This window comes from Gopherus evgoodei, unplaced genomic scaffold (genome assembly GCF_007399415.2).
Source record: "Gopherus evgoodei ecotype Sinaloan lineage unplaced genomic scaffold, rGopEvg1_v1.p scaffold_56_arrow_ctg1, whole genome shotgun sequence".
Taxonomy (NCBI): Eukaryota; Metazoa; Chordata; order Testudines; family Testudinidae; genus Gopherus; species Gopherus evgoodei.
The window spans coordinates 644270-659728 of record NW_022060077.1 but is presented as its reverse complement, the minus strand read 5'-3'; the positions used below and the strand labels follow the sequence as shown (position 1 = coordinate 659728).

The window sequence follows — 15459 nt, the reverse complement described above, 5'->3', positions numbered from 1 at the left end:
TCCCTGCCAAAATGACCTAGGTGAAAATTCCTTCTTGACCCCAAATCTGGCATCAGTTGGCCCCTGAGCAGATGAGCCAGACCCACCAGCCAGGCATCTAGAAAGGATTTTCCAGGCCACCTCAGATCACTGGTCCACCCCGTCCAGCTGTGGCTGATCTCTGATGCTTCAGAGATGGGAATCACCCCCCGAAATGTATCTGGCAAACAGAGTATGGGGGAAGGGGAGGAGATTCCTTCCTGACCTCTTCAGGTGACAGGCTGAAACCCTGAAGCATGAGAATTATAGTCATTGTCTTAGTGCAGAGCTGCAAGTGTTATCAGCTGTTGAGAGAAATGCAAACCATCCTGTTTTCCCCGTGGCCCAGGGAGGGAGGGAACGAATCAGGGACTCACACATCCACAGCCTTCAAGACCAGATGCCCAGATCTAATTGTGAGTGGATGTGTTTGCTGGCTTGGAATCCAAAGAGGCAAAGGAACAGACAAAGAGCGAGGAACTGGGAACGGTACATGAGGATCGACTGGCTAAATCTGGAAATGGACGTTTTTTAAGAAGTTACAGGTGACTAGAGCTGTCCAGAGAGTGACAACTCCATTTTACAGCCAGTTCAGAGGTTTCTGGTATGACAACGTAACAGCTGGAATGCCAGGAAATCCCAGAAGCAGCACTCTTTAGAGAAGACAAACCAGCAACTGAGCTAAACTCTTTCCCATTTATAAAATCTCCCAGTCCCCATCCCCCAGGATCCCGCACCATGAGCACAGACACACGGACCATGAGCAACTGCAGTGGACGGGATTTATTCGACTGTTACAGCCATTGGTACCCAAAGGGCATTTCCACGCACACGGGTGCGCCTGGAACGGAGCAGAGTCCTGCCAAGGGCTCAGTGGTACTTGTACGAGAGTGCGTGGGCCACCACGCGCACCAGCTTCTGCCAGGCAGCCTGGCAGGCAGGGGTGAACTCCCTCTTGAAGTGGGTGGCCAGGACGATGATGAGGATGTCACCCAGGAGCTGCAGGGGAGAAAGAGGAAAATCTCGCCCTGGTCAGTGGGGTTCTGAACCCCTCCACTTCTCTCTAGCCACTAAGGGCTGCTGCTCAGCGACCATGGTGGTCAGGGAAGGATACAGGGAGATACATGGTGGGGGGCACGAGAGAGAGAGAGGGTGGTGGATTGATGAAAGGGTGATGGAATTTCGGGCTCTGAGATTTTATCTGCAATGGCATTGCCAGAAAACTTTCTCCCCAACCCAGAACCTGTTTCATGAATGTGTTCTGCTCTCTTTGCCTCCCCTACTTCCTGCTCTCTCCCTTCTGTGTCTTTCTGACCTTAACTCCTAGCGTCTTCTCCTCTATTCCTGTGGGGTGACCCCCCTCCCAGCCCCCCAAACCCCTGAGTGCAGGGCCAGGCCAGCACAAGGCCTATATGCTACTTAAATCCTCACAATAGGGCTTGAGTGGGACCTACGGGGTGTGCCCTGCAGCAGGGGAATGTCACTCTGACCAGCTCTCTCCTCCCTGGCTCGGACCCCTTTCCTCTCCCACAAACCCTTCCCCTCTTCTGGCCCCCACCCCTTGCCATCCTTCCCCTTGCTCCTACCACCTCCCTCCGGTCCCCGTTGCTCCCCTGACCACTCCACCCCTTGCCCTCTATGCTGTATCCGTCTGTCGCTGGCGTCTTTCCACCTTTCTAATGCCACCCCGGTGATCTCCCCTCTCTAGCGCCTCTCTAGCTTCGCTCCTGGCCTGCCCCGTGGTTTCCTCCCACTGGCCCTTAGCACCTTCCCTCCTCCCTCCCATCAGCCCTCTGCCCAAAGGAGTGGGAAGGGGGGTTGTGCACACAGTGCTGTGGGGCTGGGATCATCATGGGGGAGCAGCACTTTCATTTCCTGGACATCCCACTTAGCACCCACCAAAGGGGCTGGTCCGTCCGAGGGTACCCTTCTCCTCACAGATCCCTCCCCCTAGCCCCCAGCTCACTTCCCTTGGACCACACCCATATCACGCCTCCCTCCCCTCTTCAGAGCACGCCACCCCCTCTCTGCATCCCTCCTGACACTGGATCTTGGGCCCAGGCGGTCTCAGCAGATTTCCACCTGCATTACTGGATCCTGCCATCTTCAGAATTATACAGCGTCACTTTCTCTTTCTCACCCATGGCCCAGTGCCCCTTTGGGAGCTTGCTCACTGGTGGCCTCCTCCATGCCCCAAAGGGAGAACCCCACTCAGCCCTGCCCTATGCTGGGGGATCGAAGAGGGGGACCCAGAGCCCTACTCACGCTGAAGTTCTCGGGATCCACGTGCAGCTTGTCGCAGTGCAGCTCGCTCAGTTTGGCGTACGTGGCCTTGATGTTGTCCAGGTTCTTCACGGCGTCCCCAAAGGAGGTCAGCACCTTCTTGCCGTGGGCACGGACCTTGGGGTTGCCGATGATGGCGGTGGGGCTGGAGAGGTTCCCGAAGGCAGAGAAAAACCTCTGGGTCCAGGGGTAGACGATCAGCAGCCTAGAGAGAGGGAGACAGGAGCAGAGACAGACACAGGGTTACTGCAGCCTCCCTGCAAAAGCAGCAGGTTTGCCAGCCTGGGGGAAGGGAGGGGACAGTGGGGCAGATGCCATGGGGCTTGGCCTACCTGGCCAGGGCTTCGCCGCCGCATTCCTCCACGTTGACCTTGCCCCACAGGCTGGTAATGAGCTGCTTCTCTTCGGCTGTCCAGTGCACCATGGTGACGAGCGAGGGGTCCTTTGCAGATGCAGCTGAAGGAGAAAACTTTTGCTGAGGGGCAGACCCCCAGCGGGGCCTTTATCCTCCAGCCTCTGCTCCTCCCCCTCTCTGTGGACATGGTCATTGGTCAGCCCTGGGGTGGGGTCTGCGCTGGCTGGGGAGAGGCCACTCTGTGTGCAGGGAGGGATCTACTGAGTCTGGGTCCCAGGGCTAGCTCAATGGACACACTAAATTCAAGCTGTGTGACTCTCCTGCCTTCAGCACGCACGCCCACCCGCACCCTTGGGCCCTGTCCCCAGGGGGATATTGACCCCTGCAGACGGTGCCAGACAGGACCTGTAAATTGGGGGCAAAGTCGTCCTTGCCCAGAGGGGTGACCCAAACCCCACACATCTCTGAAGTGCCGCTCAAAAAGGCCCAGTGAAGGATCTGGCCCTAGGTGCATTAGGGCAAATCCCAGGGGGCCAGCACTGACCCTTTGGAAGGTCTGCGGGTGGGTTTTGTACATGGGATGCTGCTGGCAGGGGGTTGGCTAAGGGATGCGTTCGCCCCTGGAGCAGGTTTCACGGGGTTGATTATCAGAGGGGTAGCCGTGTTAGTCTGGACCTGTAAAAGCAGCAAAGAGTCCTGTGGCACCTTATAGACTAACAGACGTATTGGAGCATGAGCTTTCGGGGGTGAATACCCACTTCATGCTCCAATACATCGGTTAGTCTGTAAGGTGCTACAGGACTCTTTGTTGCTTTTACGGAGTTGATTGTGTGCCATACTAGCAGCACACACGTGACTGGCCCTGACCCTCTGGCAGAGAGAAAGGCCTGGTGTCAGCTCCCCTGCAGGGTCAATGGGTGCTGGTGACATCAATGGCGAAGCGCCTGTTCACACCAGCAGAGAATCTGGCCCATTGACACAGTTTCCAATACAGGGCTGGGGTCTCCACTCCCTTACACCATGTGTAGTGAGAATGGGGCACAAAATCCAGACAGGCCAGCGTGATCACATTTTGCACCCACGGGACAAAGGTGCAAATAACGGCCTAGGGGAGGAGAGGGTCAGGCCCATGATTCTGAGGGGTTCAATGTATTTTTAGGGGAGAGTGAAAATTTCAGGTGGCCTTCTGCTGCCAGGCTGATTCCCAGGGTGTTTGTGGGGTTTCTCTGGCTTTATCCCAGAGTCAACGAGTGCTGAATATGGTGCCCAGTGAAGACCTCAGGATCTGGCTCTTCACCGAGGTATTTTGGGGGCTACATTTAAAAACACTGGCCCAGACCCTCCTCTAGCACAAATTGACCTAGCTCCACTGAGCTCAGCAGAGCTGCTGAAACTGGAAACAGCTGAGCCCCTGACCTATTTCACCTGGTGTCTGACTTACATTCCTAACAAAGAGGCTGGCACAGGGACCCCTCCATTTTATTTGGGCCCCATGAGCCGGCTCAAGAGGCCCCTTTCAGAGAACAGCTCAGCCCCGTCTCATTGGGCTGATAACTCGTTAGGAGCCGCTGCTGTACGTTGCAGATAAATCTACAAACCGCTGGCCAGAGCTTGCTGGAGTTTTCCAGCTCTGGGGTACACACACTCCTAACCCTCTAAATGGGCCTGCAGGCTTCAGAGGACTATGTTTTTTATAAGACCTGGGAGACAGAGAGTTAAATCATATATAGGCACTTCTCAGCACAACCCTGGACATACACCCCCCCTCACCTCGCAACCTCTAAAAGATCTTTAGACTACGCCCTGGGCAATGGACTGTGAGAGCCCATCCTTGGCTGGCCATAGGGACCAGACAGCATGACCGGGGGTTTCCATTTGTTATTTCTAGCATCCTGTGATTGCTGCCAGCTCCCACTGAAATCAAAGATCAGCCCAGACATTTGAATCTATTGTTTATTAGACATTTTCCTAACCTGAATTTGAGCTGTTACAGCACTTTAAAGGGCTTCATATCACCCCTCCCCCCCAAAGCTGAATGTTAAAAGCTGCCAGGTAGCATTGTTTTCTCCTGCCTTTGGGTTCAAAAGTTCTAGGAGGGATATGAGGTGAGGGAGACAGAGGGGCGTTTAGGTTCGAATCAGGGCAGAAATGCCCTTTCTGCTCCCAGGCATTTGCTTCTCCCATACACACACAAAGGAGATCAGCAACCATAATAATTGCTCTTATTACTGTCGCAGTGAATCTCTGCAGTGCCCCCAAAACATGCCAGGCAAAGCCACGGCTCCTGTCCTGTCGTGCGCAGAGCCTGAGCCCCAGAGCCCAAGATTCGCTCCAGGAGGGGTCTGGTTCAGTTCTGGGAATGGGGACTCTGTTCAGCATTCAAACCGCAGTCAGACAAGAACCTGGCTGGTAGCCAAGAGGCTCAGGGCTCCGGCAGGTCTTAGCCTGCTGACCTGTGAAAGCTGGGAGGGGGAGATGGGGCAGATCAGTCCATGATCACTCTGCTCGATACGTTCCCCTGACACCCTGCTACGGGCCACAGTTGGAGACAGGCTTCTGAGCTAGATGGACCCTGGTCTGACTCAGGGTGGCAGCTCTTATGCTCTTAAAATGCAGCAAGGGAGGGGCGTGAGGGGGAAGGGAAGGATGAGGGGCAGCTGTAACATCCTCTAGTTGCTCAGTAAGGCTCTGGTCGATATTGCTGGGTTGGTAACGTGACCATTCCTCCCCTCCCCATCTCATGAGCCAGGTGACATCCCGGAGGGGACCTTGGCAAACAGGGCTGGGGAGAGAACTGCACAAGCACCAGGGACCTACACACACACATTTCTCCCCACCCCTAATGCTCACAGCCTGTGGCTACCGCCATTAGCCATGTCTGCAGGATGGCCTGACTGGGCCCTGTGCTGGCCTTGGCGGAGGAAGACACATGCTGGAAGGTAATAACACACTTAAGTGCTTTCCTGAATCGGGGCACCTGTGAGTTGCTGGTGTGACGAACTGGGAATGTTCTTAATGTTGCTCTGAATACTGTGTTGGTGCCTCAGTGTCCCCTATACAGTTCTTTATATCTAGGTGGTGGGATAAGGGTGCGTGATTGCTGCAGAGCAAAGGGCCAGTGCACCTAAATGCCTGGCACTCTGTCTCCTAGCAACTGATGGCCTGGGCCCCTTCTCTGCAAAGGTGCCAGCTGAAGGTGTTGGAGACAAAGGGATCAGGTGACCTCCTGGCCCGGGAAAGGAACTGAGCAGACAGGAGGGGCTGGGAGGGGTTGTTAGGCTGGAGCTGGCTGAGGGCAGATGTGAGGATCTGGCTCACTGCCCCCCAGAATGGACCCAGGCTGAGGGGTCCGGTTCGCTGTACCTACAAGCTCTGTTTTAGACCCTGTTCCTGTCATCGAATAAACCTCTGTGTTACTGGCTGGCTGAGAGTCACGTCTGACTGCAAAGTGGGGGTGCAGGACCCGGTGGCTTCCCCAGGACCCTGTGGCTGGGGCGGGCTCGCTGTGGGAAGCGCACGGAGGGGCAGAGGATGCTGAATGCTCCATGGAGAGACCCAGGAGGTGAAGCCATGTGAGCTTCTTGCCCTGAACAAGTCTGCTCCAAGGGAGAGGAGGCTCCCCAAAGTCCTGACTGGCTTGGTGGGGAGCAGTTCCAGAGCATCGCCCTGGGACTCCGTGACAGCTGGGTGCCCGGTAGAAATGGGAGCGGAGGGCACCTGCAGGGTCCAGCTGCTTGGCTCAGTGATACATGTGCAGCCTCGCTGACAATCTCCTTCCAAGGGTGCCTAGAGCCGGGCTGATTGTAGCTTGTTCATGGCTGTCTCTGGAGGAAATTCACCTGTGTGCGGAGACCTGGCTATGCCTCCATAGCTACATAAGGCCTCTGTCCCTCTATGGGCTCCTTAACCTCTTAACAGAGCGACACTGGTAATGCTGGGATAATCCAGGGGGGAACCAGCCGGTCATGTCACAGCCATGTATAGCTGGGTATATAGCCAGAGTAGACTCACATCAAATCTTCTGTCCACTCTCACCGCCAGGGCGTTGTGGCTTTGTCTAGATCAGCGCTCATGTCCTGTTCTCATTCAGTTGCCAGGTAATCCGAGCTAACCAACACGACTGGAAGTGCTAGGCGTCTCCACACTCTGCGTTAACGAGAGTGCTCCATGGCCTAGCTAACAGGCAGCTGGCTTTTAGCTCATGCCATAGAGGCCCATGCAGTAACCTCCCAGAGGTCCCGGGTTCAATCCCCCCTGCCAAAGACCAGGGTCTGTCCGTGTTACATCTGCATGTGACTGTTCCAGGACTCAGCTGTAGCTCACCCTGGGCTGCAGTCCTGTGCCCTGACTTCATAGCAGAGCCCTGCAAAATGTGTGCAAGGGAGCCTGCTGCTGGTCCCACACCAGTCTGCTCCAGTACAGAATAACACAACTGGAGAAGCAACACCGAACAATCACAATTTCAATTAATTTTCTGCTGCCAAGGCGTTTTCTTTTTAGTTACTAACTTGTGCCATTACAAAGAAGTGGCATTGTTCAGGATGCAGTTTATATTGTTGGGAGGGAGGGATTACAGGGAAGGGGGATAGACAGAAAAGTGAAAGGCCTGTGGCAGAGTTGGAGCAGAATTGGATCTGCCTTACAGCAAGTGTGCAGAGAGCTTTCGTTCTCAACCATTGCCCCAAGCGCGCTGCTCTCTCCACTAGGCTGCTCACACCGTATTTGCTGCTCAGCAATAAGGTAGGAGGAAGTATAATGTTTGCAGTTAAAGTTCAAAACACATGGGACTCAATGTAACTCTAAGTCCCAGCCCCCTGTAGGCAGCCGGGCTGCAGAGGTGCCACTGAGAGCAGAATAGAGCCCACAATTGTCAGTACCGACACACGGCACGGGAGCGACATTCTTTGAGCACAAAGTCTGACTTGTCATGTGATGCTTTTTCCTTGTTCTTCAAAGTGCCAGGCCAGCTCCGTGCTGTCACTGAAGCCCAGAGAGTGCTGAGGACTTTACTAATCCCACAGTCAGAGACGTTTTCTTGGCTGTTTTCACCCCAGGGGATACCAGAGCTATGAAACTGCCACTGTCCTCTGCGCCACATGTTAATAACCAATGGGCCGAACAGAGGCCAATGAATCCTCAGAAGAGCAATGCGCAGGCCCCATCCTGCACCCTCCTACCTACCACTGAAGCCAACAGAAGCCCTGGGTTGCTTCTATTTAGGTGTCTAACTTCAGTCACTCAACTTGGACAACTGTGGCCTGAGCCCCTATTCAGCCACCTAGACACATGGCTTGATTTTCACCTACAGCTCCCACTGACTATGAACCCGGGGGCCCCACGAGAAGCACCTACAGAAGCTCTGACTTGACCGCATGTGTGAATTCCTGGGCCACAGGGGCTCCCCAGGCTGTGCTCAGACCTAACCCGAATTCCCTTCATCGGGTCAAACACCTGACTAGGCTGAGAACTGATCCCTCTGCAAGTTTAAATAAAGACCCGGATGTGCTCTTGGGGGCAGCTTTTGGGTTTAAAAAATGAAGCCACTTTTGTGTTACCCGTAGGGCTGATTTCCGCCTGCCTGGCACCTTGTGTCGGCATTTCCACCTGTGCAAAGGGCGTAGAAAGCCTTTACTCTTCAGCTAGGACAGCGTTTTGCATTCTGCACAAGCGTGAATGATGAGACAAGGTACAAGTAGGGGGCACAGGCCTGTGAGATTCCACCAGCGATCTCATCTTTGGGCTGAGAACCAGCATAACTAAATGTCTGTTGAACTGCTTTTTTTTTCTTCAGTGCTTGGAAATCTACTAAAACTAGCTCAGGCCAAGCTCTGACCTGTCCTGGGGACCAACTGGCTAAGCAGCAGTTCTGCAGAAAAAGACCCGGGGATTACAGTGGACAAGAAGCTGGATATGAGTCAGCAGTGTGCTCGCATTGCCAAGAAGGCTAATGGCATATTGGGTTGTATTACTAGGAGCATTGCCAGCAGATCGAGAGACTTGATCATTCCCGTCTATTCGGCATTGGTGAGGCCACGCCTGGAGTACTGTGTCCAGTTTTGATCCTCCTACTACAGAAGGGATGTGGACAAATTGGAGAGAGTCCAGCGGAGGGCAACAAAAATGATCAGGGTCTGGGGCACATGACTTATGAGGAGAGGCTGATGGAACTGGGCTTGTTTATTCTGCAGAAGAGAAGAATGAGGGAGGATGGAGCTCATCTGTTCTCCATGGTGACACATGACAGGACAAGGAGCAATGGTCTCAAGTTTCAGTGGGGGAGGTCTAGGTTGGCTGTTAGGAAACACTATTTCATTAGGAGAGTGGTGAAGCACTGGAATGGGTTACCTAGGGAGGTGGTGGAATCTCCTTCCTTAGAGGTTTTTAAGGCCCAGCTTGACAAAGCCCTGGCTGGGATGATTTAGTTGGGGTTGGTTTTGCTTTGAGCAGGGGGTTGGATTAAATACCTCCTGAGGTCTCTTCCAGCCCTAATATTCGAGGATTCGATGATTCTAAGATGACAAAATGCTTGGAATCCAGACAGGATTTTCCTTCTCTAACATGTCTGAGGAGAGGCTTCTTCTTTTCAGCATGGTGCAGCTATATCGGGCCAGATTCTCAGCTGGTGCAACTTGCCCCATATCCCTCCTGACCCGTTTGTCATTGCCATGTCTGTGGCATACAGCAAAGCAGCCTCCTTTCAGCCTGACTTTAGCAACACAGACAAACTATCAGCTGCAAAGAGCCCTGGAACACGCCCTGAAGTCTTGGCTGTGGGGTGCACTTTCTCCTGGCTGCCTCCCTATCTCCCCGGAGCAGCTCGACAGGGCCACACGCCCAGCGAGTGCGAACCCCATTCCGCCCTAACTGGCTGCTTCGATAAAGCTGCCGGGACAAGATGCACGACAGCCCTCGGAGATACCCCATGGCCCAGCCTGTTTGTTTGCTCGGGGGCTTCACAAGCCAGCAGAGCTCAGCTTCGCCTGCAGACAGGCTACCCACTGCAGGCTGGGGCCATTTCCCGGGGGTCCTACTCCCTTGATTCCAGCTGCATTATATCAGTCTAGATATGGGGTGGCACAGGGGAAAAGGGGGCCCTGTTATTTCCCTGGTCTCTGGATTCTTCAGACACAGCAAGTCCTGCATCTTGGCAGGGGCTTAGACTAGGGGACCCCTGTGGTCCCTTCTGGCCCTGTGGCTCTATGGTTCTAGTCTGTTGGTGGTGAATGGAGGGCACATGGACAAGGCTAGATAGGTAGGCTCGAAGGGGCTCGTTCACCATGGCCTTGCAGCACTGACACCAGTGAAAGGTGAAGGTACGACATTACCAGATGAGAAGGACTGGGTCTGAGGCCCATTTACCCCGAGGTCCCTTTTCACTGGTGATGTCCAGACACGTCCATATTAGACCCTAAAGGCAGAGCAGCATAAAGGGGCCACGATGTAAGTGAGCACCAGGGCTCTGGGATTTGGCACTCACTTTGCACAGGTGCACCAGGGGCACATGATGGAGAAGGCAGACTGAATCCCAGCCCGGCTTCCCTGTGGGAGAGTCTAGCACCCTTTATCAGACTCAGAGCTCCCAGGCACTGAGCAATGCCCCATAACTGCAGGCTGCCTGCTCTGGGCATTTTCCCATGAACCAGGAGCTTAAATCTTTTCCTGAGCAGTGTCCTTCAGCCCTAACATGAGCTGCCCTTTGCTCTTTAAAGCCACCTTTCCCCAAAGCAGGCTGAGCTGTGTCCACCAGTGGGAGGGGTTCTGTCCTGGGGGCTGAGGAAGCTGCAGTGCTGAGTCTGGGGAGGGCTTTGGGGTTGGTTTCTGGGATCCTGGGCACCTGACAAGGGGCGCAATATGATTGGGTGCTATAAACTCAGCATTGCAACACATAAGTACTTCTGTGAATCTAGGCCACATACCTTCATGCTTCAGGGCACCAGCCCACGTCTCACCCCTGGAGGCCAGGAATCACTTCCTTTTCAGGTAGCCAGCCCATAATTCCCTACTGCAGAACTGTTGGCTACTGCTCTGGAGCAGCTGGCTCTGGCACCGGTCAGAAACAGAGTGTGGGGTAAAAGGGCCCCTGGTCTCACCCGGTTTGGTGATTCCTAGGTGGCTATGTATAACTGCTGCCGATGCCCTCTGGGAGATTGGGTCCAAAGCCGCTGACACTGCTGTCAATCCAGAGTAACACCAAGAGAGATCAGTGGAGTTACTCTGGATCAGCCCTAGTGGAAATGAGAACTAGCTTTTCCTCCTAATCTCTAAACACAAACATTAACTGCACTGACCCAATTTCCATCAATGCTCTGAAAGGCTGGATCTGGCCTTTTGTGTTTGGAGTTTCTCAGAAGGCAAAGGGTAAACCCGATTCCCTGCCTGTGTGACCCTGGTTCATTGCTAATTGAATTGTCTGACCATGGATTATATCTGGGATGATCTCTTTGTTTAATCTGCTCCTGAATACAGCTTCTTTGCAGAAGGAAGCCCTGACTGATTAAGGAAACACTGCAATCCACCGAACAGGCATTTGAGAGTGGTGTCTGGCCTTGAAACGCACATCACACCGACTGGGAGTCCCAGGGTCTCATCCTGAGAGCATTCGGAATATCCTTGTCCAACTCTCAGGTTTTCTGAACTCCGGGTGTAGGCCTTCAGATGAAATCTTCATAACCTCTGGGGCTAGATCCCCTGGACAGGCTAAGCTGCACCTGCAGAAGGTCTGATACAGACTGGGGACCAACTGGCTAAGCAGCAGTTCTGCAGAAAAGGATCTGGGGATTACAGTGGACAAGAAGCTGGATATGAGTCAGCATGAGTCTTGTTGCCAAGAAGGCTAACAGCATATTGGGCTGTGTTAGTAGGAGCATTGCTAGCAGATCGAGGGACATGATCATTCTCCTATATTTGGCACCTGGAGTATTATGTCCAGTTTTGGTCCCCTCGCTACAGAAGGGATGTGGACAAATTGGAGAGAGTCCATCGGAGGGCAACAAAAATGGTTAGAGGCCTGGGGCACATGACTTACAAGAGGAGGCTGAGGGAACTGGGGTTATTTAGTCTGCAGAAGACAAAAGTGAGGGGGGATTTGATAGCAGCCTTCAAGTATCTGAAAGGGGAGTTCCAAAGAGGATGGAGCTCGGCTGTTCTCAGTAGTGGCAGATGACAGAACAAGGAGCAATGGTCTCTAGTTGCAGTGGGGGGTGGGGGTCTAGACTGGATATTAGGAAACATTATTCCATTAGGAGGGTGGTGAAGCACTGGAATGGGATCCCTAGGGAGGTGGTAGAATCTCCATCCTTAGAGGTTTTTAAGGACTGACTTGACAAAGCCCTGGCTGGGATGATTTAGTTGGTGTTGATCCTGCTTTGAGCAGGGGGTTGGACTAGATACCTCCTGAGGTCTCTTTCAGCCCTAATATTCTATGATTCTGTGATAGATGGGAGATTTTAGCCATCTGTGTTGTCTCTAGATCTTGGGTGAAACTGGGGAATGGCCTGAAGGATGCTCGCTTTTATACCCAGCTGCCCACGGCCCCAAAGGATTGTTCTGACTGCTGGGAAGAGCCAGATCCCAGAGGGTCCCCTTTCTCCCCAGAACCCACACTATGCAAATCTCTGTGTCCCCACTTAAGCTGAGGTTGGGCACAGAATCTGGCCCACAGACTCCATCCTGCATAAAGCCAGATGGTCACCTTGTCCTGAGACTTTGAGAAAGAGACCGGGAGAGAATGTCACTCTGGAGCTAGTGCCTCTGGCTGAGGAGATTCAGTTTGGACCGTTCCAGTGATGCCCACGACTCACTCCTCCTTCTGCACTGGGATATTTTATTTATTCCTGCTCTTTGTTTGCAAGAGGTTGGGCTGGAGGCACGCTGGCTCCACTTTCCCCAGCCACTCTGCCCAGTGCAGCATGTCGGTGCAGCGTGCCATGACTTTGCAAATGCTGGCTCCCCGATCTGCTGAGTCATGCCCTCCCCCCAAACACACCACCCAGGTTAGCAGGCTGCCCGGCTGGGGCAGGGTGATAATAAAGCCTGGTGAACAGGAAAGTGACTGCAGCACAGATAAGGCCCTGCCTTGGAAACTGCTGCTTTTCCTGCTGTCTCAGAATTCTGACGCAGCAGAAACCGAGCTGCTGAGGCACGGTTCTCACATAACATCCCAAATATTTTTCATCCATTTGAAATTTGAACCAAGGCTTGCAAAGCGAGAAGCCCCGGGCTCCACTAGAAACTGCTGCTCACCCACAGCTGCTGCTGTTATTCAAATGGCTGATGGATCAATGGATTGATTTATTGAGTGTAAGAGCAGGGGTTGCAGAAGTGGCTGGTGATTAGAGATGCTCCATTTCCAGAGAGCTGAGCTTGGTAAACCTTAAAGGGGCCTAACTTTAGGGGGGTGGGTGCTCAACACAGTCTGAACATCACCCCCCAACACACACACACACTCACCGCTCATGAGGTAAACATCTTGGCCTAATTTCACAAGAAAGCAAAGAAATTGTCCCATCCTCACCAACCAAAGCCAAGGTCTGACAAACCGACTTCTCTCCCCTTCTGCATCATCTGCCCGCCACACACCTCACATCCATGGCCAGGGAGCCCAGGTAGACGAGGACCCCCTGTGATTGTAGGTGGGTGATCACCCCCATTTCACAGGTGGGGAAATCAATGCATGGAGGGGGGCACTGACTTGCCCACTCACCCAAGTCAGACCTGTGAAGAGAACCCAGACTTCCAGGCTCGCAGTCCCATGCCTTAACTTCACAGGCCTTCCTCCTATACCAGCTCTCGGTCAGGGTATAATCCCCCTAGCCCAGGCCAGGCCATATATGGGGTAGCAATTGATTTTAATCATGTGTCTGTACATCAAGCAGTCTTTTGATTTCTTAATACAAAATCACAGAATCTCAGGGTTGGAAGAGACCTCAGGAGGTATCTAGTCCAACCCCCCGATCAAAGCAGGACCAACACCAAGTAAGTCTTTCCAGCCAGGGCTTTGTCAAGCCGGGCCTTAAAAACCTCCCTAGGTAACTCATACCACTGCTTCACCACCCTCCTAGTGAAATAGTGTTTTCTAATACCCAACCTAGACCTCCCCTACTGCAACTTGAGACCATTGCTCCTTGTCCTGTCATCTGGTACCACTGAGAATAGCCGAGCTCCATCCTTTTTGGAACCCCCCTTCAGGTAGTTGAAGGCTGCTGTCAAATCACCCCATACTGCTGACTCATATCCATCTTCTCATCCACTGTAATTCCCAGATCCTTTTCTGCAGAACTGCCACTTAGACAGCTGCTTATGCTCTATGAACATGGCAAATGTTATTGTTTCATTTATCTCTTCCAGACAGTCCTTACATCTAGATGGCTGCTCCTGAGCCCTCTTACTCGACCTGACTGAAACACTGAAGCCCTGGCCTCCTTTGGAACTTTTGGGGTTGCCCTAGCCTGACTTATGGGCATTCAAGGCTTTCATGGAGTTTAAAGCCAGAAGGGATAATTAACTCATCCAGTCTGACCTCCTCTATATATCACACACCAGTAACTTTCATGAAGTTACTCCTGCATTGAACCCAAGAGCTTGTGTCTGGCTAAAGCAGGTCCCCCAGAAAGGTTTGCAGGATGGATTGGAAGCCAGCAAGAATTGGACATCCCACCACTGCCCTGGGTTGTTTGATTCAATGGCTAGTCACCTTCACTGTTTAACATTGGGCCTTGTTTCTGATGTGAATGTGTCTGGCTTTTCCTTCCAGCCACTGGCTTTTATTCTGTCTTTCTCCAGGACATCTGCAGTTCTGCAGAAAAGGACCTAGGGGTTATAGTGGATGAGAAACTGGATATGAGTTAACTGTGCCCTTGTTGCCAAGAAGGCTAACAGCATTTTGGCCTGTATAAGTAGGAGCATTGCCATCAGATCGAGGGAAGTGATCATTCCCCTCTATTCAATATTGGTGGGACCTCATCTGGAGTATTGTGTCCAGTTTTGGGACCCACACTACAAGAAGGATGTGGAAAAATTGGAAAAAGTCCAGCGGAGGGAAACAAAAATGATTAGGGGGCTGGAGCACATGACTTATGAGGAGAGGCTGAGGGAACTCGGATTGTTAAGTCTGCAGAAGAGAAAAATGAGGGGGGATTTGATAGCTGCTTTCAACTACCTGAAAGGGGGTTCCAAAGAGGATGGATCTAGACTGTTCTCAGTGGTAGCAGATGACAGAACAAGGAGCAATGGTCTCAAGTTGCAGTGGGGGAGGCTTAGCTTGGATATTAGGAAAAACTCTGTAACTAGGATGGTGGTGAAGCACTGGAATGGGTTACCTAGGGAGGTGGTGGAATCTCCTTCCTTAGAGGTTATTAAGATCAGGCTTGACAAAGCCTTGTCTGGGATGATTTAGTTGGGAATTGGTCCTGCTTTGAGCAGGGGGTGGGACTAGAACCTCCTGAGGTCCCTTCCAACCCTGATATTCTGTGATTCTATGATTACGAGGTCTCTAGTATCTTGTATTTTCTCCCCTGGAAGATACTTATACACTGTGATCAAGTGTATTCTCTATCTTCTTTTGGATAAACATATGTGCATGTCTATATCTAGGAACAAGGCATGCAGGTCATGCTACCATAATGGGGGACTCTCTCCTGCGAAGCAGGGACTCTGAAAAAAATGTCAGGGTCATGACGCATAATCAGCTGAACATGATCCCCCAGCGCGATGCTGTGGCCAAAAGAGCTAACGTGAGCCTGAGATGCAGAAACAGGGAAATCTCAAGTAGGAGCAGAGAGGTTATTTTACCAGAGTGTTTAGCA

The 15459-nt window shown here is 52.6% G+C and overlaps 1 protein-coding gene across 1 annotated transcript; it reads right to left on the bottom strand.

Annotated features, from left to right (window-relative positions):
* Positions 1–786: 786 nt before the first annotated feature.
* Positions 787–10816, bottom strand: LOC115643292 (hemoglobin subunit beta). Its single transcript, XM_030547170.1, has 4 exons — positions 10573–10816; positions 2634–2757; positions 2284–2506; positions 787–1017 (listed from the first exon to the last, which is right to left on the bottom strand). Exons 2-4 carry the CDS (start codon positions 2723–2725, stop codon positions 889–891), a joined length of 444 nt encoding a protein of 147 aa, XP_030403030.1. The 5' UTR covers positions 2726–2757; positions 10573–10816; the 3' UTR covers positions 787–888.
* Between the last annotated feature and the right edge of the window lie 4643 nt (positions 10817–15459).

Bases quoted from the DNA above. Each gene is read 5' to 3' on its own strand.
- LOC115643292 (XM_030547170.1), bottom strand. From the start codon at position 2,725: ATGGTGCACTGGACAGCCGAAGAGAAGCAGCTCATTACCAGCCTGTGG. The intron at 2,507-2,633 runs GTAGGCCAAGCC...CCCTCTCTCTAG, and splicing joins GGCGGCGAAGCCCTGGCCAG to GCTGCTGATCGTCTACCCCT. The intron at 1,018-2,283 runs GTGAGTAGGGCT...TCTCCCCTGCAG, and splicing joins TGGATCCCGAGAACTTCAGC to CTCCTGGGTGACATCCTCAT.